The sequence below is a fragment of the Triturus cristatus genome, chromosome 10, assembly GCF_964204655.1.
Source record: "Triturus cristatus chromosome 10, aTriCri1.1, whole genome shotgun sequence".
Classification (NCBI taxonomy): Eukaryota; Metazoa; Chordata; class Amphibia; order Caudata; family Salamandridae; genus Triturus; species Triturus cristatus.
In genome coordinates, this window is record NC_140593.1 from 1,066,654,645 (window position 1) to 1,066,674,426 (window position 19,782).

General features: G+C 44.4%; 1 protein-coding gene and 1 long non-coding RNA gene across 2 annotated transcripts in view; one reads left to right on the forward strand and one right to left on the reverse strand.

The window, feature by feature from the left end:
• The window catches only part of LOC146796571 (uncharacterized), a 464,924-nt gene that overhangs the window by 40,084 nt on the left and 405,058 nt on the right, over nucleotides 1-19,782 (forward strand). The window contains exon 3 of the mRNA XM_085629207.1: nucleotides 3,009-3,188. Coding sequence (XP_085485333.1) covers nucleotides 3,009-3,188 — 180 coding nt within the window. The remainder of the gene's footprint in view (nucleotides 1-3,008; nucleotides 3,189-19,782) is intronic.
• Nucleotides 2,599-19,782, reverse strand: part of LOC146796572 (uncharacterized) — a 64,215-nt gene continuing 47,031 nt past the window's right edge. The window contains exons 2-3 of the long non-coding RNA XR_014969638.1: nucleotides 4,248-4,388; nucleotides 2,599-3,141 (exon numbers count right to left, since the gene is read on the reverse strand). This is a non-coding gene — a long non-coding RNA (uncharacterized LOC146796572). The remainder of the gene's footprint in view (nucleotides 3,142-4,247; nucleotides 4,389-19,782) is intronic.

Consider the following 19,782-nt stretch of genomic DNA (forward strand, 5'->3'; position numbering starts at 1 on the left):
AGTAAATGTTTTCATTACCAGGTGGCAGGGTAGAACCATCTCAGGTAGTGCACACCAAACCAGTACAATAATAGTATATTTAGTTAAGTAGTTTTACTAGTTTATCTTGAGTGCACGCCAAGCTGTCATTATCCTCATTGTAAGTTATTAAAGAAGCATAAAATGGCTTTCCCATGGAACCTCTGACCTAACTATAATTACACAGTGGCGACTGTCATTGTGTAATATATATATTCATTAAAAAATACATTTAAAGTGCTATTATAATTACGAAGTAAAACAGAAGAAACACTGAAATTCTCTAGTTATATTTAGGAGCAAAATTCATAACTCACACGACAACCATGTAAACCATAACTCACACACCAATTGCGGTGCTGTCACCTCACCCTTAATGAGACAGGTGCAGTTACAAATATAAACCATATTACAATGAGATTAAATATGACATTGCACTTATCACGTTGACATAGACAACTCTGAGCATAGTGTCATTAACTGGTTTGATTATGTGTTGCTGTTTAATTAAATTTCCCTTTTATATGTTGTTATTTATTGGTATAAATATTGTAAGGTCATTAGTGTTGCAGTTGGTGTCCAAGTTATAGTTTGCATGGCTGTCGTCCGAGTATGTATTGTGCTTCTAACCATAAACTATGTTTTTTTAGGTGTTTTTACGAAAGCTCACAATGACTTCAGTTTAACCCTTTTTTCAGTGAATTTTAAAATTTCGTTTATTGTATATAACATCCAAAAGTTCCCAGTGACCAACCCTCTACAGGGGCAGGAATTGCCACTCTTTCACCAACATTATCCATGCAAACCAAGGTTTGGTTGCAGAGACAGGCGTTAGATTTTTGTGGCATTTTTTCACAACACAAGGGAACGGAACTGATTGTTCTGCTGCCACCTAAAAAATACGCAACCATCTAGCCCATTATCTCCCCTCCAAGTAGCTCCTTGAGCATTTCTAGCCTACCTCTGGTATTCAGCGTCTTCCTTCTTGTTTGTTACTCTTATATTGTCCCCCAATTCATAAATGGTTGATTGTCTCTCAGGCAGTGGTTATAGCCCAACCCCTGCTCCCTTTCACCTCGTCTCCTTCTCATTCTCTCTTGTTGTTCTTTAAGCCAGCTCTAACTTGAGTTTACTATTTCCAGGAAGAGGCTGTTGCTTTTCCTACTCAATTTCATTTTGATTTGCTCCTTAATGACACTCTCTCTGGTGCTTTCTCTTCCCCCGCCTCAGGTTGGGCCTCAGTAACAGCGTTACATAGTGTAAGTATGCCTTACACCTGACTTTCGTGTGAGATAGTAACAGGTTTCCAAGAGTAAGACACACAGGGTCATATTCACAAAGGTGCATTTTTATGTGCAGATTTACTCACATGTAAATTTACTCCTGCACTTAGTTGTTAATTTACACTTTTTGGCTATTTCCCATTCCTGAGTGTAAAGTTGTACCTAAGTGTGTTCTGGCGTGTCTACACCGTCTGAAACGAGGGAGTGCAGACTTTGAAGTCTGCATTGACAATTGTCAAGTTGCTACAAGTAACGTTTCACATGCAGGCTACTTCTCCACCACTGGGTTAGAGGTCGCTACCTGTGGTGCAGAGATCTTCACAATCGGGGCGAAGATCTCCACTACTGGGGCAGAAATCTCCCTATGGTAAAGTATAGGCAAAAGTGATGCAGTTTATTATTTATTTAAAAAAAATGTTTAATGTGAAATAAAATTGTAGATTAATTGAAGAATATTACTCTAGAACTAATAAAATATTGCAGCATAATAACCCATCAATGTAAATGTTTATTAGATATTTAGATAATTAAAATAGACTCATTTATAAACATTATTTTTTTTAACAAAATGAAAATATCCTACCCTCACTAGCATTTTAATATTTAATTAAAATTACATTTTGTTCTCCTCAGTAGCTTTATCAACTCTATGATTACCCACAGAGAGTGGAGTGCTGTTTATGTATTATAGCCACTTTGGTGGTTGATGTTTATGAATTTGTTTTTGCAATCTTTGATTTTTCAGGCAATATTTGACATGCTACCTTGACAACCTCTTATTGTCACCTGCTCATCAGATACTGTCAATGTAGGATTTACCCGGCCCGCCTCCAGTCCATCAAACTGCATCACTTTCCGCATAGATATACATCCCATCCTCCATCCAGAAGATATTCCATGCTTTATTAGTTTTCCCGTGTATAGACAAGACAAGAAAACGAAGCATTCAGGATTCCTGTAACACTCAGTCAAAATGGGTGTTAATTTTAAATCCCCATGGTCAGTGAAAAGGCGGATTACTAACTTCCACGGAGAAAAAAACGTAGGGAAAAATCCACATTATGTCTAAAATAAGTATTATACAACAATAAACCACCCCAAATTTGACATGTTTAGCCAAAGTACCTAAAACCTGTAAAGTGATACACCAAACACAGCTACATTCAGAGTGCACCCTGTTTATTCATAATGATGTTTCCAGATTCACAAACAGTGGAAAATTCCAACAAATTTATTTTCAGATCCCTTAGGATTCATAAAAATAAAGACACCCTTCAAAATATGGGTGCTTGAGCTCAGGACATTTTACAAATGGCTGTTTTACCAAAATCTACATTTTATGTGTTTCAGTAACCCTAGTAGGCCTTTAGTTTGAACAGAAAATTATATAGGCAACTAGATTGGGTATATTTAAAGCACAGATGTCAAGGAGATTAATGTCTCGCTGTATTATGTTTTGTTTAAATCTATTTTTTAATATATATTTTAATATTTGCTGTGCTTATTCGATATATTTTGATGTTCATTCTGTGTATCAATTTAACAAATAAATAGCTATGAAAATGAGTTATTCCCTTATTTGATCATATAATTTCACTCTAGGTAGATTTTCTCATTGCACATCACTTACAAACATACCAACAATCTCCTTCCTTTTTGCATAATACAAACTAATGCTTCCTCTGCTTCTGATTGTGGATGTTCCAGGCAGTTGGACCCAGATGCAGCCAGTGTGGTGGACCAGTTGAACCCCTTGCTTGACGTTTCCTCGCTGCCTTGCTTCTCCACCATCAAGCCATATCATGTTGTACCTGGTATAATTGAAGCAGCCGAAGAGTATCTGAGAAAGTTGAAGGAGTATGAAAGACAGTTGGATGAGAATCGTAAGTGAAGGGAAGGGAATCGTAAGTGAAGACATTGAACCATATAAGGCACTACTGAAGAGACCAGTCATTAGCTTGATTACAAGGGCCTCGGGATAATCCCCATTATTTACCAGCCCCGTAATTACCTTTACCAGGCCCATCAGAATTATTGGAACAATCATAATTGAATTCAAGAACTTCACAGTTAACAAATTCCCATGATTAGAATCTTGTTAGACCAGTAGTGATATCCATTGGAATTAACACATTGGCGATTCAAGATGTTTTTCTTTTGTGACTAGCTCTAAGGTATTTGTTGTTTCGGTTAGTAAACATGTATAATGTTTAATATTACCACAAATAGATGAGGTACATTTAGATATTCTTATCAAAATTGATGAATCACAATATTAGTTTTATACACTAGCCAGTGCGTCTGGAGTGCTCTGGTTAGGTGATGAAGCAAGGGACAGCAGTCTGCAAACAGCAGAACTCTGAGCTATACCACAAATGTCTCTCTCTCTCTATATATGTATATATATATATATATATATATATATATATATATAAACACCAGTTCGCGATCCTCTCTGCCACGGAGGGCGGCGGGCTTCAGTGAGGGCGCAAGACCTCCTCAATACAGCAAAAATCCTCTCCTTTGTTTTTAGGTGAAGAAATACTAAAACCCTAATCCATTTCACGCAATAGATTTATTCCATAAGCAAGTTGTGAGTCAAACGCCCGATGCGTTTCTGTGCAGCCACACATTGGTCAAGGAAACGTTTGTAAATCGTGTTTACATATAGTGCACAATGAACATAAATGTAGGACTACCTATCCCAAATGCTGCTATGTTAAAGGTGAAAAACAGCGGCCATTTTGCAATGGTGAAAATCAAACAATATTTCACTGATTGTTTTCTGGATACAGAAATGCTGTGATTACAACTTTGTTCAAATAGTAACACAGATTTTTTAGAACTAACCAACAATTCTGCCCCTGTGGGCCAATATTCAAATAAGGAAATATCTTATTACTTAATCTTATTTGCATAACTTCAATTCCACCTCTGTGTGCATACCTCTCAAGCAGCCAGATTAGATCTATTTTACATTGTGTTAAAAATAACAAATCACATAAATTAAACAGCATTCATGATCCTAAATAAGATATTCGTGGCTGTTTTGTATTTCTCCTTCCAGCAAGCTGATATCATCGTCTCCTACAATAAAATATAAAAAAATGCAATTAATATAATGTGACTCTTAAAAAACAAACATGGGAAAAGAATCATTTAATTTCTAGAGATGGCAATAATTACAGGCACCATTTCACATAAAACCTTATCCCAAATGGACTGATAGTTCCTCGTCTTTATTTATTCCTATCGGATGCGTTGTCCCAAATTTAATAATCATCCTAGACTCTAAGCGTCTAAGTTCCCTTATCCTGTTACCTCCTCTTTCTGTAACGGGAATTCTATCCAAGGCACAAAACTGAAGGAGACCACTATTTTTACTGTGGAATTCTTTAACATGTCTCGCGACTGGATAGCTTCTATCTTCATTTTTGATAGCACGCAAATGTTCCAGGATACGTCGTTTGACTGGGTGAACTGTGCTACCGATGTAAGTCAAGGAATGGAGGCAGCTCAGTGCATATACACAATAGTCCGATTTACATGTCACATGTTTTTCTATTTTAAAGGGTTTATGTATTTTAGACAATTTGATTTCCTTGCGGTTCACACTTGTCTTACAAGCTTTACAAGAGCCGCAGACAAAAAAAACCTTAATGGGACTCAACACTGTTTCAGTAGGTAATGTACTTCTACAAAGTAAATCATTTAGTGCCCTACATTTCCTAAATGTAATATTCGGATTTCTTCCTACATATTTCTTCAAGGTTTCATCCGTGTTAAGCACATGCCAATGTTTAAGGCATCTTCTCATTTCCCAAGATTGCTTACTGTAGGACGTTATAAACCTAGTAGGTTCCTCTGGAACTGTATCATTTTTTTACTACGTTTAATGTATCTGCTCGTTCCACCATGCCTACTCTTTTGGCTGCCTGTTTGATGACCTTTTCTGAATAACCTCTGTACAAACCTGTTCTGCATGATTAATGATTCTTTCTTAAAAGCTACCTCCAAGCTACAATCTCTTAGCTCGAAGGAGCTCACCATATGGAATACTCTGTACCAAGTTCAGAGGATGACAGCTCTTGGCATGTAATAAACTTTTTCCTGTGGTAGCTTTGTGAAACAGTCTGCTCTCCAGTTTATTATTGTTCACTGTAATTTCTAAATCTAGAAATTCAATTGTTTTTTCTTGTATAGTGCTTGTGAACGTTAAATTAAACTGGTTTACATTAAGTGTATTAACAAACAGTATTGCTTCTTGCTTTGTTCCCTTCCAAATACAGAAAACGTCATCAATATATCTGGCCCAGAGTACTACATGCTGGTTAAAGGCTTCGATGTTACTCGTCACCTGCTCCTCCCACCATCCAAGGTACAACCCCGCATAACTGGGGGCGAAGCAGGTCCCCATCGCAGTACCTTGGGCCTGAGAGTAGATCACGTGGTCAAACACAAAGTAGTCGTTTGCCAAACATGTGTGCATCATAGTTAAAATCATTTCTGTATGTTTATAATATGATACATCACATTTTTCTAGATACTGTCTACTAGCCTCCATACCCATAGAATGCTGTATACAGGTATAGAGACTATTGACATCTAGTGTCATTAACAACATACCAGGATCCCAGATCACTTTGTCTATTAGTCTCAAAAAATCTCCTGTATCTTGAATATACGAGGGGAGAGTTTAGACGTATGGGCGTAAAAAATAATCAATATATTTGGAAGTATTCTCATACATGCTTCCTATGGAGGATAAAATAGGTCGTCCAGGTGAAATTGACTTGTTCTTATGGATCTTTGGTAAAAGATACATTGTGGCCAATTTAGGAAATTTACAATACAGATACTTGTATTCATCTTCAGATAACAATTTCTCATTTCTCCACTCTTTCAATTGTGTTCTATACATGTCATTGCTTCTCTCATAAAAGTTTTTACTTGTCACAGATTAATTCTGGATGTCATTCAGTTGTCTTTTGCCTTCCTCTAAATACATTTGATTGGGCCAAACCACAACTTTGCCACCCTTATCTGAATTTTTAATAATAATTTGATTATTATCTTGCAACTCTTTCACTGCTTTCTGTTGTTTTAGGGTGAGATTGCTGTGTTTCTGGCTTGAAATTTTTTCTAGTTTTCTAAACTCAATTTTATCTTCTTTTTCGAAAATTTCAATCGCTTCATTATGTATTTGAGGCATAAATTTAGATGTGGGTTTAAAATTACTGCCACTAGTACAGTCAAGAGTTAGACTTTCTCCAACCAACCCCTCCCCTGCTACCCCAATGGTATCCACCCCTGTTTCAAGGAAATTCATAGTCCTTAACACATCTAAATTGCCAATAGTCAAATTAGTATTTTGTTCAAATATCGGAACAGTTTCTTTTCTCTTGAATTCAAACCACTTTTTGAGCTTCAACTTTTGAGTAAATTTAAACAGATCTATACGACCTTCAGTGCAGTTAAAATTAGAAGAGGGGCAAAAAGTCAATCCTAGTGATAAAACATCAATTTGATCAGCAGATAAAAGAATGTCTGAAAGATTTACCATTGTATGTGAGTCCTTCATTTTGAGGCCGATTTTCCCCTTGTCGTCATTCCCACGAAGGTGTCTAATACTGCTTGTCTCTTTGCGCCTCTTTTGCCTCCTCCTCTGGCGCCTCCACCTCGATTTATTTTTTCTCTTTGAGGTACTGGGCTTCCCATGCCCTGCTGGCCTCGAGCTATCAAAGTGAACTCCATTAAAATATTGAATTTTACTCCTTCATTTGAAACCACAGTAGATACATTCCTAGTTTCCTCCGTTAATCCATGTTCATCACAGGTGCTGGGAATCACTTGTATCACCTCAGATGACACTATACTTCCTTGATCAACCCGTCCTGGTTGCTCGTTGTTTGTAACCAACAATTCTGCTGTTCTAAAAAATCTGTGTTACTATTTGAACAAAGTTGTAATCACAGCATTTCTGTATCCAGAAAACAATCAGTGAAATATTGTTTGATTTTCACCATTAAAAAATGGCTGCTGTTTTTCACCTTTAACATAGCAGCATTTGGGATAGGTAGTCCTACATTTATGTTTATTGTGCACTAAATGTAAACACGATTTACAAATGTTTCCTTGACCCGTGACCAATGTGTGGCTGCAGCGAAACGCGTCGGGCGTTTGACTCACAACTTGCTTATGGAATAAATCTATTGCGTGAAATGGATTTGGGCTTTAGTATTTCTTCACCTAAAAACAAAGGAGAGGATTTTTGCTGCATTGAAGAGGACTCGCGCCCTCACTGAAGCCCGCCGCCCTCCGTGGCAGAGAGGATCGCAAACTGGTGTTTATTTAAGTCTTTGTTTGGAGCATAACTCTCTGCCCGCACCCGGGAACAGCCGACATTCAATTACGGATCGCGAACCACAGGTAAGACCTGATACCAACTGCGAGAACCGTGGAACCATTTGCAGTCGGAGGATTGCGTGGGACCAAACGGCGAATGCAGGAAGTAAAAGGGTTCTCTGTGGCTCCATTGAAAATATTGGTGTAAGGCAAAATATCGGGTTGCTGGCGGAACCAGCACGGCGAAACGCTGTAGCTGAGGAAACGCGCATCGGCTTGAAAAACAAAGTCAGAGGGCTGAGAAGTAATTTGCAAGCATGAATTCTGTGAGTTGGGAGGCAATGGGACGGGAGGCAGAAGAATTGCTGTTTTTCCCGATTGATACAAACAGAGCGGAGATGAACAGGACTGGTAATGTCACTAACACAGATTCCCTTAATAAAAAAGAACTGTGGGACAAACTATGTAAATGTGCAAAATGAGAGCAATCCAAGTGGTGGGAAGCCACTGCTCTTCAGAAGTACGTGGACTGTGAGCGAGTGCCGAGAGGATTACGAATTTTCGTTACTCCCACCTTTGCAAACCCAGATCTAGAATTAATTGAAGAATGGGCTAAAAATAACCACCAATGCTCGACAGTTATGCTTAAGCTGCTGATTAAATACACTCTCAAAGATACAGCCAGGTTGGCTCTGGAAATTGAACAACTAACCTTACAATTAAAAAGCAAATATACTGAGAGCGAGTTTGAATCCGAATTAAAAAAACTAACTCTAAGGTTGGAAAAAGCTCAAAATTAAATAAAAATTAAGAAAGAGAGGAAGTTCCATAGAGACCAACTGGACTATGAACTTGGTCAGATATTTACCTTTGGGTGCAAATTTGATCAGTTAAGAGAAAGCAACAAAATAACTCCAATCAGACTAGCAAACAACGAGCAAATAGGATGGATTGAACAAGGAAGTATAGTGTCATCTAAGGTGATACAAGTGATTCCCAGCACCAGTGACGAACATGGATTAGCGGAGGAAACTAGGAATGTATCTACTGTGGTTTCAAATGAAGGAGTAAAATCCAATATTTTAAAGGAGTTCCCCTTGATAGCTCGAGGACGGCAGGGCATGGGAAGCCCAGTACCTCAAAGAGAAAAAACAAATCGAGGTCGAGACGCCAGTGGAGGAGGCAAAAGAGGCGCAAAGAGACAAGCAGTATTCGACATCTTCGTGGGAATGACAACAAGGGGAAAATCGGCCTCAAAATGAAGGACTCACATACAGTGGTAAATCTTTCAGACATTCTTTTATCTGCTGATCACACTGAAGGTCGTATAGATCTGTTTAAATTTGCTCGAAAACTGAAGCTCAAAAAGTGGTTTGAATTTAAAAGAAAAGAAACTGTACCAATATTTGAACAAAATGCTAATTTGACTATTGGCGATTTAGATGTGTTAAGGACTATGAAGACCCTTGAAACAGGGGTGGATACCATTGGGGTAGCAGGGGAGGAGTTGGTTGAAGAAAGTCTAACTCTTGACTGTACTAGTGGCAGTAATTTTAAACCCACATCTAAATTTATGTCTCAAATACATAATGAAGCGATTGAAATTTTCGAAAAAGAAGATAAAATTGAGTTTAGAAAACTAGAAAAAATGTCAAGCCAGAAACACAGCAATCTCACCCTAAAACAACAGAAAGCTGTGAAAGTGCTGCAAGATAATAATCAAATTATTATTAAAAAAATCAGATAAGGGTGGCAACGTTGTGGTTTGGCCCAAACAAATGTATTTAGAGGAAGGCAAAAGACAACTGAATGGCATCCAGAATTATTCTGTGACAAGTAGAAAATGTTATGAGAGAAGCAATGACATGTATAGAACACAATTGAAAGAGTGGAGAAATTAGAAATTGTTATCTGAAGATGAATAGAAGTATCTGTATTGTGAATTTCCTAAATTGGCCACAATGTATCTTTTACTAAAGATCCATAAGAACAAGTCAATTCCACCTGGACGACCTATTGTATCCTCCATAGGAAGCATGTATGAGAATACTTCCAAATATATTGAATATTTTTTATGCCCATACGTCCAAACTCTCCCCTCGTATATTCAAGATACAGGAGATTTTTTTAGACTAATAGACAAAGTGATCTGGGATCCTGGTATGTTGTTAATGACACTAGATGTCAAAAGTCTCTATACCTGTATACCGCATTCTATGGGTATGGAGGCTAGTTGACAGTATCTAGAAAAACGTGATGTAACATATTATAAACATACAGAAATGATTTTAACTATGATGCACACATGTTTGGCAAACGACTACTTTGTGTTTGACCACGTGATCTACTGCCAGGTCCAAGGTACTGCGATGGGGACCTGCTTCGCCCCCAGTTATGCGGGGTTGTACTACCTCGGATGGTGGGAGGAGCAGGTGTCGAGTAACATCAAAGCCTTTAACCAGCATGTATTACTCTGGGCCAGATATATTGATGACGTTTTCTGTATTTGGAAGGGAACAAAGCAAGAAGCAATACTGTTTGTTAATACACTTAATGTAAACCAGTTTAATTTAACGTTCACAAGCACTATACAAGAAAAAACAATTGAATTTCTATATTTAGAAATTACAGTGAACAATAATAAACTGGAGAGTAGACTGTTTCACAAAGCTACTGCAGGAAAAAGTTTATTACATGCCAAGAGCTGTCATCCTCTGAACTTGGTACAGAGTATTCCATATGGTGAGCTCCTTTGAGCTAAGAGCAATTGTAGCTCGGAGGTAGCTTTTAAGGAAGAATCATTAATCATGCAGAACAGGTTTGCACAGAGAGGTTATTCAGAAAAGGTCATCAAACAGGCAGTTGAAAGAGTAGGCACGGTGGAACGAGCAGATACATTATGTTGGAAAATTACTCCACTCCCACACCTCAAAGGGTGGTGGTAACGGGGTCTCTCCAGACATACACAGTGGTAGCTTGGCTCGAGTGGTCAGGAATCAGGCACCGTGCTAAGCATACGTCATACCCATACAATAACCATGCGTGCATCCGTTCCAAAAACGACTCTACACCGTAAAAATTATGAAAATATCTCGGTTTATCTTCTTTTTCTCTTAGTTGCTGATTAAATAAATAATAACACAATCACCATATATAAGGCTTTTTCTCTGGAAGGGTACGTCAAATAAATACTGTCTTAATGATTCAATAAATAGGGGAGATCATAAATAATTAAGGCATAAATATAAGTGCATTACATACAGGCAATTAAATATTATGAGGCAATAAATACTGCAAGCCAATAAATATTGTGCGACAATAAATACTGTGGAACAATAAATACAGTGAAGCAATAAATAGGTTAAATACAATAAATACAGTGCTCTCAATAAATAATTAAAAGCTGACAGTGACACTCATAGAATCAGATCACATTTAGATTTCTATGGGCTGATTTGGCCCAGTCACAGCTTGTGGTTAGATGGATGGCTTGAGGGTGTCTACTCCCTGGCTTGGACAAGGCTGAGGCCTAAACTGAGGTAGATCAAGGGGGGGAATTCTAGAGACCTGGCTCCCTCACTCTACACAACCCCTCTGAATTAGTCTCAGCTCACCCCTGGCACAATCAAGCTGGTTCCAGCACCTCTCTAGCCCCTAGGGTAGTCTCTCAGGACTCCACAGGGCCTTAGGCGCCCTCTATTCCACTTACTGCCCTTTTTCTGAAGCTCCGACGCCGCTGGAGTCGTGTCGACGCCGTGAGGCGGTTCCGGTTCGATGTCGGCGGCCTCGGCGCAATGTCAGTTCTTGACGACGCCGGTAGGCGGTTCCGGTTCGATGTCGGCGGCCTCGGCTCGATCTCGTCCTCCGGTTCGATGACGTCGGGCAGTCTTGGCTCGATGTCGACTTCAGGCGGCTCCGGTCCGATGGCGACCTCAGGTTCGATGACGTCGGCCGGCCTTGGCTCGATGTCGACTTCCGGCGGCTCCGGAGTGCGATCCCCACTCCCGACCTCCGGTGCTCCTCTCCTCAGGTTCCGGCGACTCCGGAGTGCGACCTCCACTCCCGACCTCCGGTGCTCCTCTCCTCAGGTTCCGGCGACTCCGGAGTGCGATCTCCACTCCCGACCTCCGGCACGCTTCACCTCGGTCTCCGGCGACTCCGGAGGGCGGACTTCACTCCCCCGTCGACGCCGCTCACTCGACCTCGGGTGACTTCCTCCTCGACCTCTGGTACTCTCTACGACCTCCGTCGGCGCCCTCTCTCGACCTCTGGCGGCTCCGGGTACGACGTCTGCTTTTCCAGTCAGCGCCGCTTCTCCACCTCGGGCTCCGGGTCTCTAGGCTTCTCGACGTCGGACTCCAGGAAAACCAATAATCAGGTCAGGACTTTGCTGTTCTTTGCTTCTAAGGCCTGTTCCTGCTGTCCAGGTCCTTAAGATGGTTTTGATACGAGTCATTTTTGCACTAGCGCTTCAGCTAACAACATCATGGGTGCTTTGCTATTGGTGTTTTATCTAAAAAACGTTTTTATGCTTGCTACATTGTTGCTGCTATTTTTGTCATTTTAAATTGAATTGTACTCTGACTCCCCGGTCCACCGCAGCGTTAGGCTGATTGATGTGGAGGGAGTACAGAGCGCGTTGACTTCCTGGTGGTGCCATTATAGGGCGGCCATCTTAGGGGGTTGACGCTCCAGTCTCCTCTGAGCCTTGATTATTTAAGTTCCCAGCACCTGTGCGCTCGAGAAACCTTGATACGAGTCATTTTTGCACTAGCGCTTCAGCTAACAACATCGTGGGTGCTTTGCTATTGGTGTTTTATCTAAAAAACGTTTTTATGCTTGCTACATTGTTGCTGCTATTTTTGTCATTTTAAATTGAATTGTACTCTGACTCCCCGGTCCACCGCAGCGTTAGGCTGATTGATGTGGAGGGAGTACAGAGCGCGTTCACTTCCTGGTGGTGCCATTATAGGGCGGCCATCTTAGGGGGTTGACGCTCCAGTCTCCTCTGAGCCTAATCTATTTAATCCACTGTTGCACCGCGCAGCGGCACGCGCAGCGGGAGCGCCATAGACGCGCCGAAGAGGCGCCAAAGAGAAGCCAGTCTGCGCCAGTCCGCGACCGGTCGCTCCAGCTCCAGTCCCAATCCCCAGTTCCGCAGACATGGTAGGCAACCGTGTTATTTACAGTGCTCCTTTGCTGCATGCACTTCGTTCTACTACTAAAGCTGCCTGCCTACATTCGGTCTTGCCTATAAACCGTAAGGCCCGCTGCAAAACCTGTGACTGGAGTGTTTCACCTCCAGACTCAGGGAATCATTCCTTTACGCGCAAATGGAAGATGTGTCTCCTCAATTGCCGATCCCTGCCAAAACATCATATTGAACTAGCTATGTTGATAGAAGATCTTAAACCTGATGCCCTTTTTTTAACGGAGACTTGGCTTCAGCTAGATATCGATCCTACAATTGTATGGGCCACCCCCCAAGGCTATACCTGTAAACGTCTGGATCGTAAGACAGGTAGAGGGGGAGGACTGGCCATTATTTACAGGGACAATTTTAGATGTCGTGTCACCCCATCCTCTACACCAGCCTGTGAGACTTTACACTTTACTCTTGAATTCTCCCCCTTAAACACTTTTTCTGGTATGTTAGTCTATCGACCACCTGGCGCCCTCAGCAATTTTATCACCAATATAACGGACACAGTTGCCGACTTAGTGTTGTCTTCAGCAAATTTTACTCTGCTAGGAGACCTGAACCTGCATTTGGATGTCCCACTTGACGCAGATGCCAATAGCCTTCGATCTAATCTGCAGGCTATGGACCTGCTACAGAAAGGCTTTCAACCGACGCATATCAGGGGCCATCTTCTAGATCACATTTACAGTAATCTAGAGAGCCTAACCGTGGAGACACCTATACCACTACCCTGGACCGATCACTTTTTGGTACCTTTTTCTTGGTCTACCGGCAGCTTTTCTATGTCACACTCCCACAATAAGCGCTGGGGAAGAAAATGGGCTTCACTTCCACTTGCTAAATGGAAACTAGCTCTCATTGATCAGCCAGCCCTGGAGGTGACTAACCCCGACACAGCCACTGTCAATTTTGACAATTGGATCTCCAGCACCCTCGATCTAGTCCTTCCAAAGGAATCTTTGCATCTAATAAATAGACCCAAAGTTGCTCCCTGGTACTCGCCTGCTCTCAGGTCTAGGAAACAACTCTGTCGCAAACTAGAGAGAGCCTGGAGACAAGAATATTCTCAATCTAAAAAAGTGGAGTACCGAGCTGCTATAAAGCTCTACAAAAGTGAAATTAAATCCGCCCAAGCTCAGTTTTATGAATCAAAAATTCGTTTAGCTGCCAATTCTCCTAAGGAAATTTTTAAAATTGCTAAATCCTTAATCACTCCCCCTCCCCCTGAGCGTCAGTCACTTGACGGCGCAAAAACCCGTTGCAATAACTTAGCAATTTTCTTCTCCCAGAAGATTTCAACTATCTATTCCTCTTTCTCCATAGCTGGTGGGAACTTGGAGCCTACCACCACAATGGACCCCGACACGATGACTTCTTGCCTGTTGGACAAATTCCCCCTTCTAGACTCCTCCTCATTGGATGGAATAATCCCTAAAGTCACCTCGGGTTCCCCTAACGACCCAGCACCTCCTCAGACTCTTATCAAAGTAATCGACGTCATCCATCCTGCCATCCTGGATGTCCTCAATGCTTCCATTGCTTCGAATTCTGTCCCAGTCCAATGGAAGTGTGCGATGGTTAGGGCACTTCTGAAAAAACCCACCTTAGATCAGAACAATTTGGCCAACTTTCGCCCTATCTCCCTACTTCCTTGGATGAGCAAACTTCTTGAGAGACACATTAATAACATCTTAGTGGACTATTTAGAATCTAATAGCCTACTATGTGTCTCTCAGACGGGTTTCCGCCCTCAGCATGGAACTGAAACTGCCCTTATAGCAGTAACAGAAGAGACTAGAGCGGTGCTGGACCAGGGAGGAAAAGCAGCCATCATACTACTCGACCTCAGTGCCGCGTTCGACACTGTCAACCATGCCATCCTATTACATCGTTTGAAAGGCATGGGTGTGTCGGGCGCGCCCCTGGAATGGCTGACTTCCTTCCTGGATGAGCGTTTTTTTCAGGTGTTCGAGGGTGAGACGATCTCGGCCAAGCAACCACTCAGTTGTGGGGTTCCGCAGGGTTCGTCCCTGAGACCCACTCTTTTTAATGTTTATATGCAACCTCTAGCAAATATAGTTCAGCCCTTTGGTGTGCGTATCGTCACCTACGCAGACGACACCCAACTGGTGGTCTCTTTGGACCACTCGGAGGGGTCATCTAACACCCTGGGTCTGTGTCTAGAGGCTGTTGCAGAGTGGATGCATGCGTCTTGTCTTAAACTTAACGGGGAGAAGACGGAGATCATGTTATTAGGTAATTCCTTACCGAACACTTTGGCCTCTATTTGGCCTACATGCCTTGGCACTCCTCCCCTCCCTAAGCCCCAGATAAAGAGCCTTGGAATCTGGCTTGACAGGGCACTTGATTTCTCGGTCCAAGCCACCAAGACTGCCTCAACTTGTGCTGGGTTAATGAAAATGCTCCGCAAGGTTCTTCCTTTGCTCCCTTTCCAGGCGAGGAGAGTCATGGTTCAGGCCCTGATTCTCTCTCGCCTGGATTACGGGAACGCCTTATATTTGGGCGCCCCTGTAGCGGTGACCAAAAGGCTCCAAGTCACCCAAAACTGTGCCGCCCGGCTATTGTTTAATATTCCTCGTTGGCAATCAGCTAAGAAAGCCCTTAAGGAGCTTCATTGGCTCCCAATGACTGCCAGAGCTCAGTTTAAGGCGATGTGCATAGTGCACAAATCTTTTCTTCGAACAGGCCCTGCCATCTTGTTCCCCTTTGTAGTGCCTTACGTCCCTTCCAGAGCCCTTCGTTCCGGCTCACTGCACTTAGTAACTCCAACAAAGGTTATCAAAGCCCGTTGGGGCGGTCGCTCCTTCTCACACTCTGCCGCCAAACTATGGAATTCCCTTCCTGTGAGTATTAGACAGATCAACAATACGATGGCATTCAGGAAAGTCCTAAAAACCCATTTGTTTGCGAAAGCGTGCTAATGTACCTTGGAGCTCGTCATAGTAATTGCTGAAGCGCGACGAGGCCTCCGGGTAGTTACGCGCTATATAAATATAATTTTTCATTTCATTTCTTGCTTCTTCCCACACAGGGCTCAAGGCTGGGCTCAGTCAGTAGGGACTAGTATCAAGGGTGGGTTTATGGACCCCACTCCAGGCACAAGTTTCCACCCCTGCTGCCTCACTCCTTCCTCCTTCAGGTTTCTGCTGCTCTCTCTTCACCAGTCAGGTGCCAACTGCCAGCTCCAACTGCCAACTCTCTGTCTTAGCTTCCCAACATTCTAAACCACCTCCAACTGTCACAGGACTCCAGAATGTTGCAGAAGGTTCTAGTAGGTTCCAGTGGGTTCTGATGATGTCACAGGTGGCCACCATTTTGTGCTCCAGGCCCTCAGACAGAAGTTCCAGGGGTAGATAAAATGGCTCCCTGAATCTGCATCAATACTAAAAAGTCTGGTGGTTCCCAAAAAGGAAAAATACTAACAGGGCTTGAGGCAAAAGTGGGACAAAATAAATAATGGAGAGGAGGGACCACCCAAAGGGCTGACAGGTCTAACACGCGTCCCCCCCAGCTGAAAGTGGGGAGAGCTACCCAACCCCTTGGGAGTTCTCATCACTAAGGCGGAAATACCTTGAGAGACCGTCTGCATTGGCGTGGTCCACTCCAGGCCGATGTTCCACCTGAAAGTCCATTCCCTGTAGGGAAATAGACCACCTCAACAACTTGGGATTCTCCCCCTTCATCTGCATCAGCCAACGAAGGGGTCTGTGGTCGGTCTGAACCAGGAAGTGCGAGCCAAACAGGTATGGCCGCAACTTCTTCAGAGCCCATACCACTGCAAAGGCTTCACGCTCTATTGCACTCCACTTCTGTTCCCTGGGAAGTAGTCTCCGGGATAGGAAGACCACGGGTTGATCCAGACCCTCTTCATTGAGTTGCGATAACACTGCCCCAATGCCATGTTCTGATGCATCCGTCTGGACAATGAACTCCTTGGAAAAGTCTGGGGCCCTTAAGACCGGGGCCTCGCACATGGCTTTCTTCAGTCTCACAAAGGCCTGCTGACAAGCCTCCGTCCAGACTACCCGTCGAGGTTGTTTCTTGGACGTGAGCTCCATGAGGGGGGCTACAATGGTACCGTACCCCTTCACGAAGCGGCGGTAATATGCCGTGAGGCCCAGAAAAGCTCGGACCTCAGTCTGTGTCTTGGGGGGTTCCCAGGCCATGATGGCCTCGATCTTCGCCTGGAGGGGTTGCACCGCTCCCCTACCCACCAAGTGTCCAAGGTACACTACCGACCCCTGCCTGATCTGGCACTTGCTGGCCTTGATCGTCAATCCAGCTTGTCTCAGGGCCTGGAGAACAGCTTGCAGGTGACGCAAGTGATCCTCCCAGCTGTTACTGAAGACGGCTATGTCATCCAGATAAGCAGCAGAGAAACTCTCCATTCCGGTGAGGATCTGGTTTACCAGGCGCTGAAACGTGGCAAGTGCGTTCTTGAGCCCAAAGGGCATCACACAGAACTGGTAGTGGCCATTGGGCATGGAGAAGGCTGACCTTTCCCTTGCTCCATCAGTCAAAGAGATCTGCCAGTACCCAGAAGTAAGGTCAAAGGTACTTAGATATTGGGCAGCTCCCAGCCGGTCAATCAATTCATCCGCCCTAGGGATCGGATGAGCATCAGTTTTGGTCACTGAATTCAGTCCCCGGTAGTCCACACAGAACCTCAGTTCCGGTTGGGCACCCGGTGGTGCAGCTTTTGGTACTAGTACCACCGGACTGGACCAGGGGCTGCTAGAAGGTTCGATCACTCCTAGCTCCAGCATCTTAGTGACTTCACTGTGAATGCTGGCCTTCACCTTGTCTGACATCCGGTAGATCTTGGACTTCACAGGTGGGCTGTCTCCTGTGTCCACGTCATGGACGCACAGGTGAGTCCTACCCGGGACAAGGGAGAACAACGAAGAGTACTGCCCAGGACCTGGCGGCAGTCCTCCTGCTGTTCAAGAGTTAGAGATGGGGAGAGAATCACTCCCTCCACCGACCCATCCTTCTCTTGAGACGCAAACAAATCTGGGAGAGGCTCGCTTTCCGCGTCCTCTGCTCCGTCAGTCACCATCATCATCAAGATGACTTCGGGCCTCTCGTGGTGGGGTTTGAGGCGGTTGGCGTGCAGCACCCGTAGGGGCTGACGAGGGGTCTTCAGGTCCACCAAGTAGGTAGCCTTACCCTTCTTCTCCAACACCTCAAAGGGTCCTGACCAGCGATCCTGGAGGGCACTAAGCTCTCCTGGTTCGATCACCCACACCTTCTGGCCAGGCTCCAACTCCACCGGGTGAGCATTGTGGTCATACCACGCCTTCATCACTGCTTGGCTGGCTTCCAAGTTGTCAGAAGCTTGCTTCCACAACTTAGCCATTTGGCTCCGGAAGGCCAGCATGTAGCTCACCACGTCCTGGGGAAGCTTTCTGGGAGTTCTTTCCCATCCGTCTCTCACCAGGTTGAGAGGTCCACGTACAGGGTGCCCATACAGAAGCTCGAAGGGGCTGAAGCCCACTCCCTTCTGTGGCACTTCCCTGTAAGAAAAGAGTAGACAGGGTAGGAGGACGTCCCATTTCCTCCGCAGGCTTTCAGGCAGACTTCTGATCATGCCTTTCAAGGTTTTGTTAAACCTCTCCACCAGACCATTGGTCTGGGGGTGGTAAGGAGTTGTGAACCGGTAGGTCACTCCACACTCCTTCCACATCGCCCGCATGTACGCTGACATGAAGTTGGTCCCCCTTTCGGACACAACTTCCTTGGGAAAACCCACTCGGGTAAAGATTCCCATCAGGGCCCTAGCCACAACAGGTGCTGTTATGGTCCTCAGAGGTATTGCCTCTGGGTACCGTGTGGCATGATCCACCAGAACCAGGATAAACCTGTGACCAGCTGACGTTGGCGGATCTAACGGACCCACAATGTCGATGCCCACCCTTTCAAAGGGGGTGCTAATGACAGGAAGTGGTTCCAGGGGAGCTTTCAGCTTCACCCCTGTTTTCCCACTGGCTTGGCAAGACACACATGTCCGGCAGTAGGTATCGGACGACACTTTCATTTGAGGCCAATAAAAGTGTGGGACAAGACGGGCGAAGGTCTTGTCTTGCCCCAGGTGTCCTGCCAATGGGATCTCGTGAGCCAACTCCAGAAGGAAGGCTCGATAACGTTGAGGGACTACCAAGGCTCGTGACGATCCGTGTAGGGGTGCCTTGGGTTCACTGTAGAGGAGGCCATCCTCCCAGTAAACACTGTAGTTCCCTTCAACGTTCCCTGCTGCCTGGGCTTGGGCCGGACGCCTTAGCCCCTCAAGGGTAGGGCACTCCCTCTGGCCCTGGCAGAATTCCTCCCTGGACGGGCCTCCCTCCACGTGCCACTCGGCCGGGATGGGTAGGTCCTCCAGTTTGGTAACGTCCCCCACCGCAGACTCCTGGTCCACCACCTCCGGTGGCCTATCCGTCCTACGGGGTGTGGACGCCGAGGCAGGCTCCTCCTGTCCTCGGTTCTTCCCTTGACTGGCAGCTGGCTGGGCCTTTGTTCCAGGCTCCAGCCGAAACGAACTCCCTCTCCGGGTAGTCGCGGACCCTGTGCTCACACAGGCCCAGTCAGGTGTACCCAGCATCTCAGTAGGAGTCCGGTATTCCACCTCCTTCCAAGCATTGTGCTCCATGTCATTCCCCAGTAGACAATCGACTGGCACCGCAGGGCTTACGGCAACTCGAAGTGAACCTGCAACCCCCCCCCCATTCAAAGGGAACCTCGGCCACTGGATAGTGGCCTGTTCTGCCGTCAGCCATCGCGGCTGGGTGGAGTACATCGGGAATTACCTGCTCTGGAGACACCAGTTGACTACGTACCATAGTCATACTGGCTCCTGTGTCTCTCAGAGCCTCCCCTCTTTGGCCGTTGATGGTGACCCACTGCCCATACTTTACG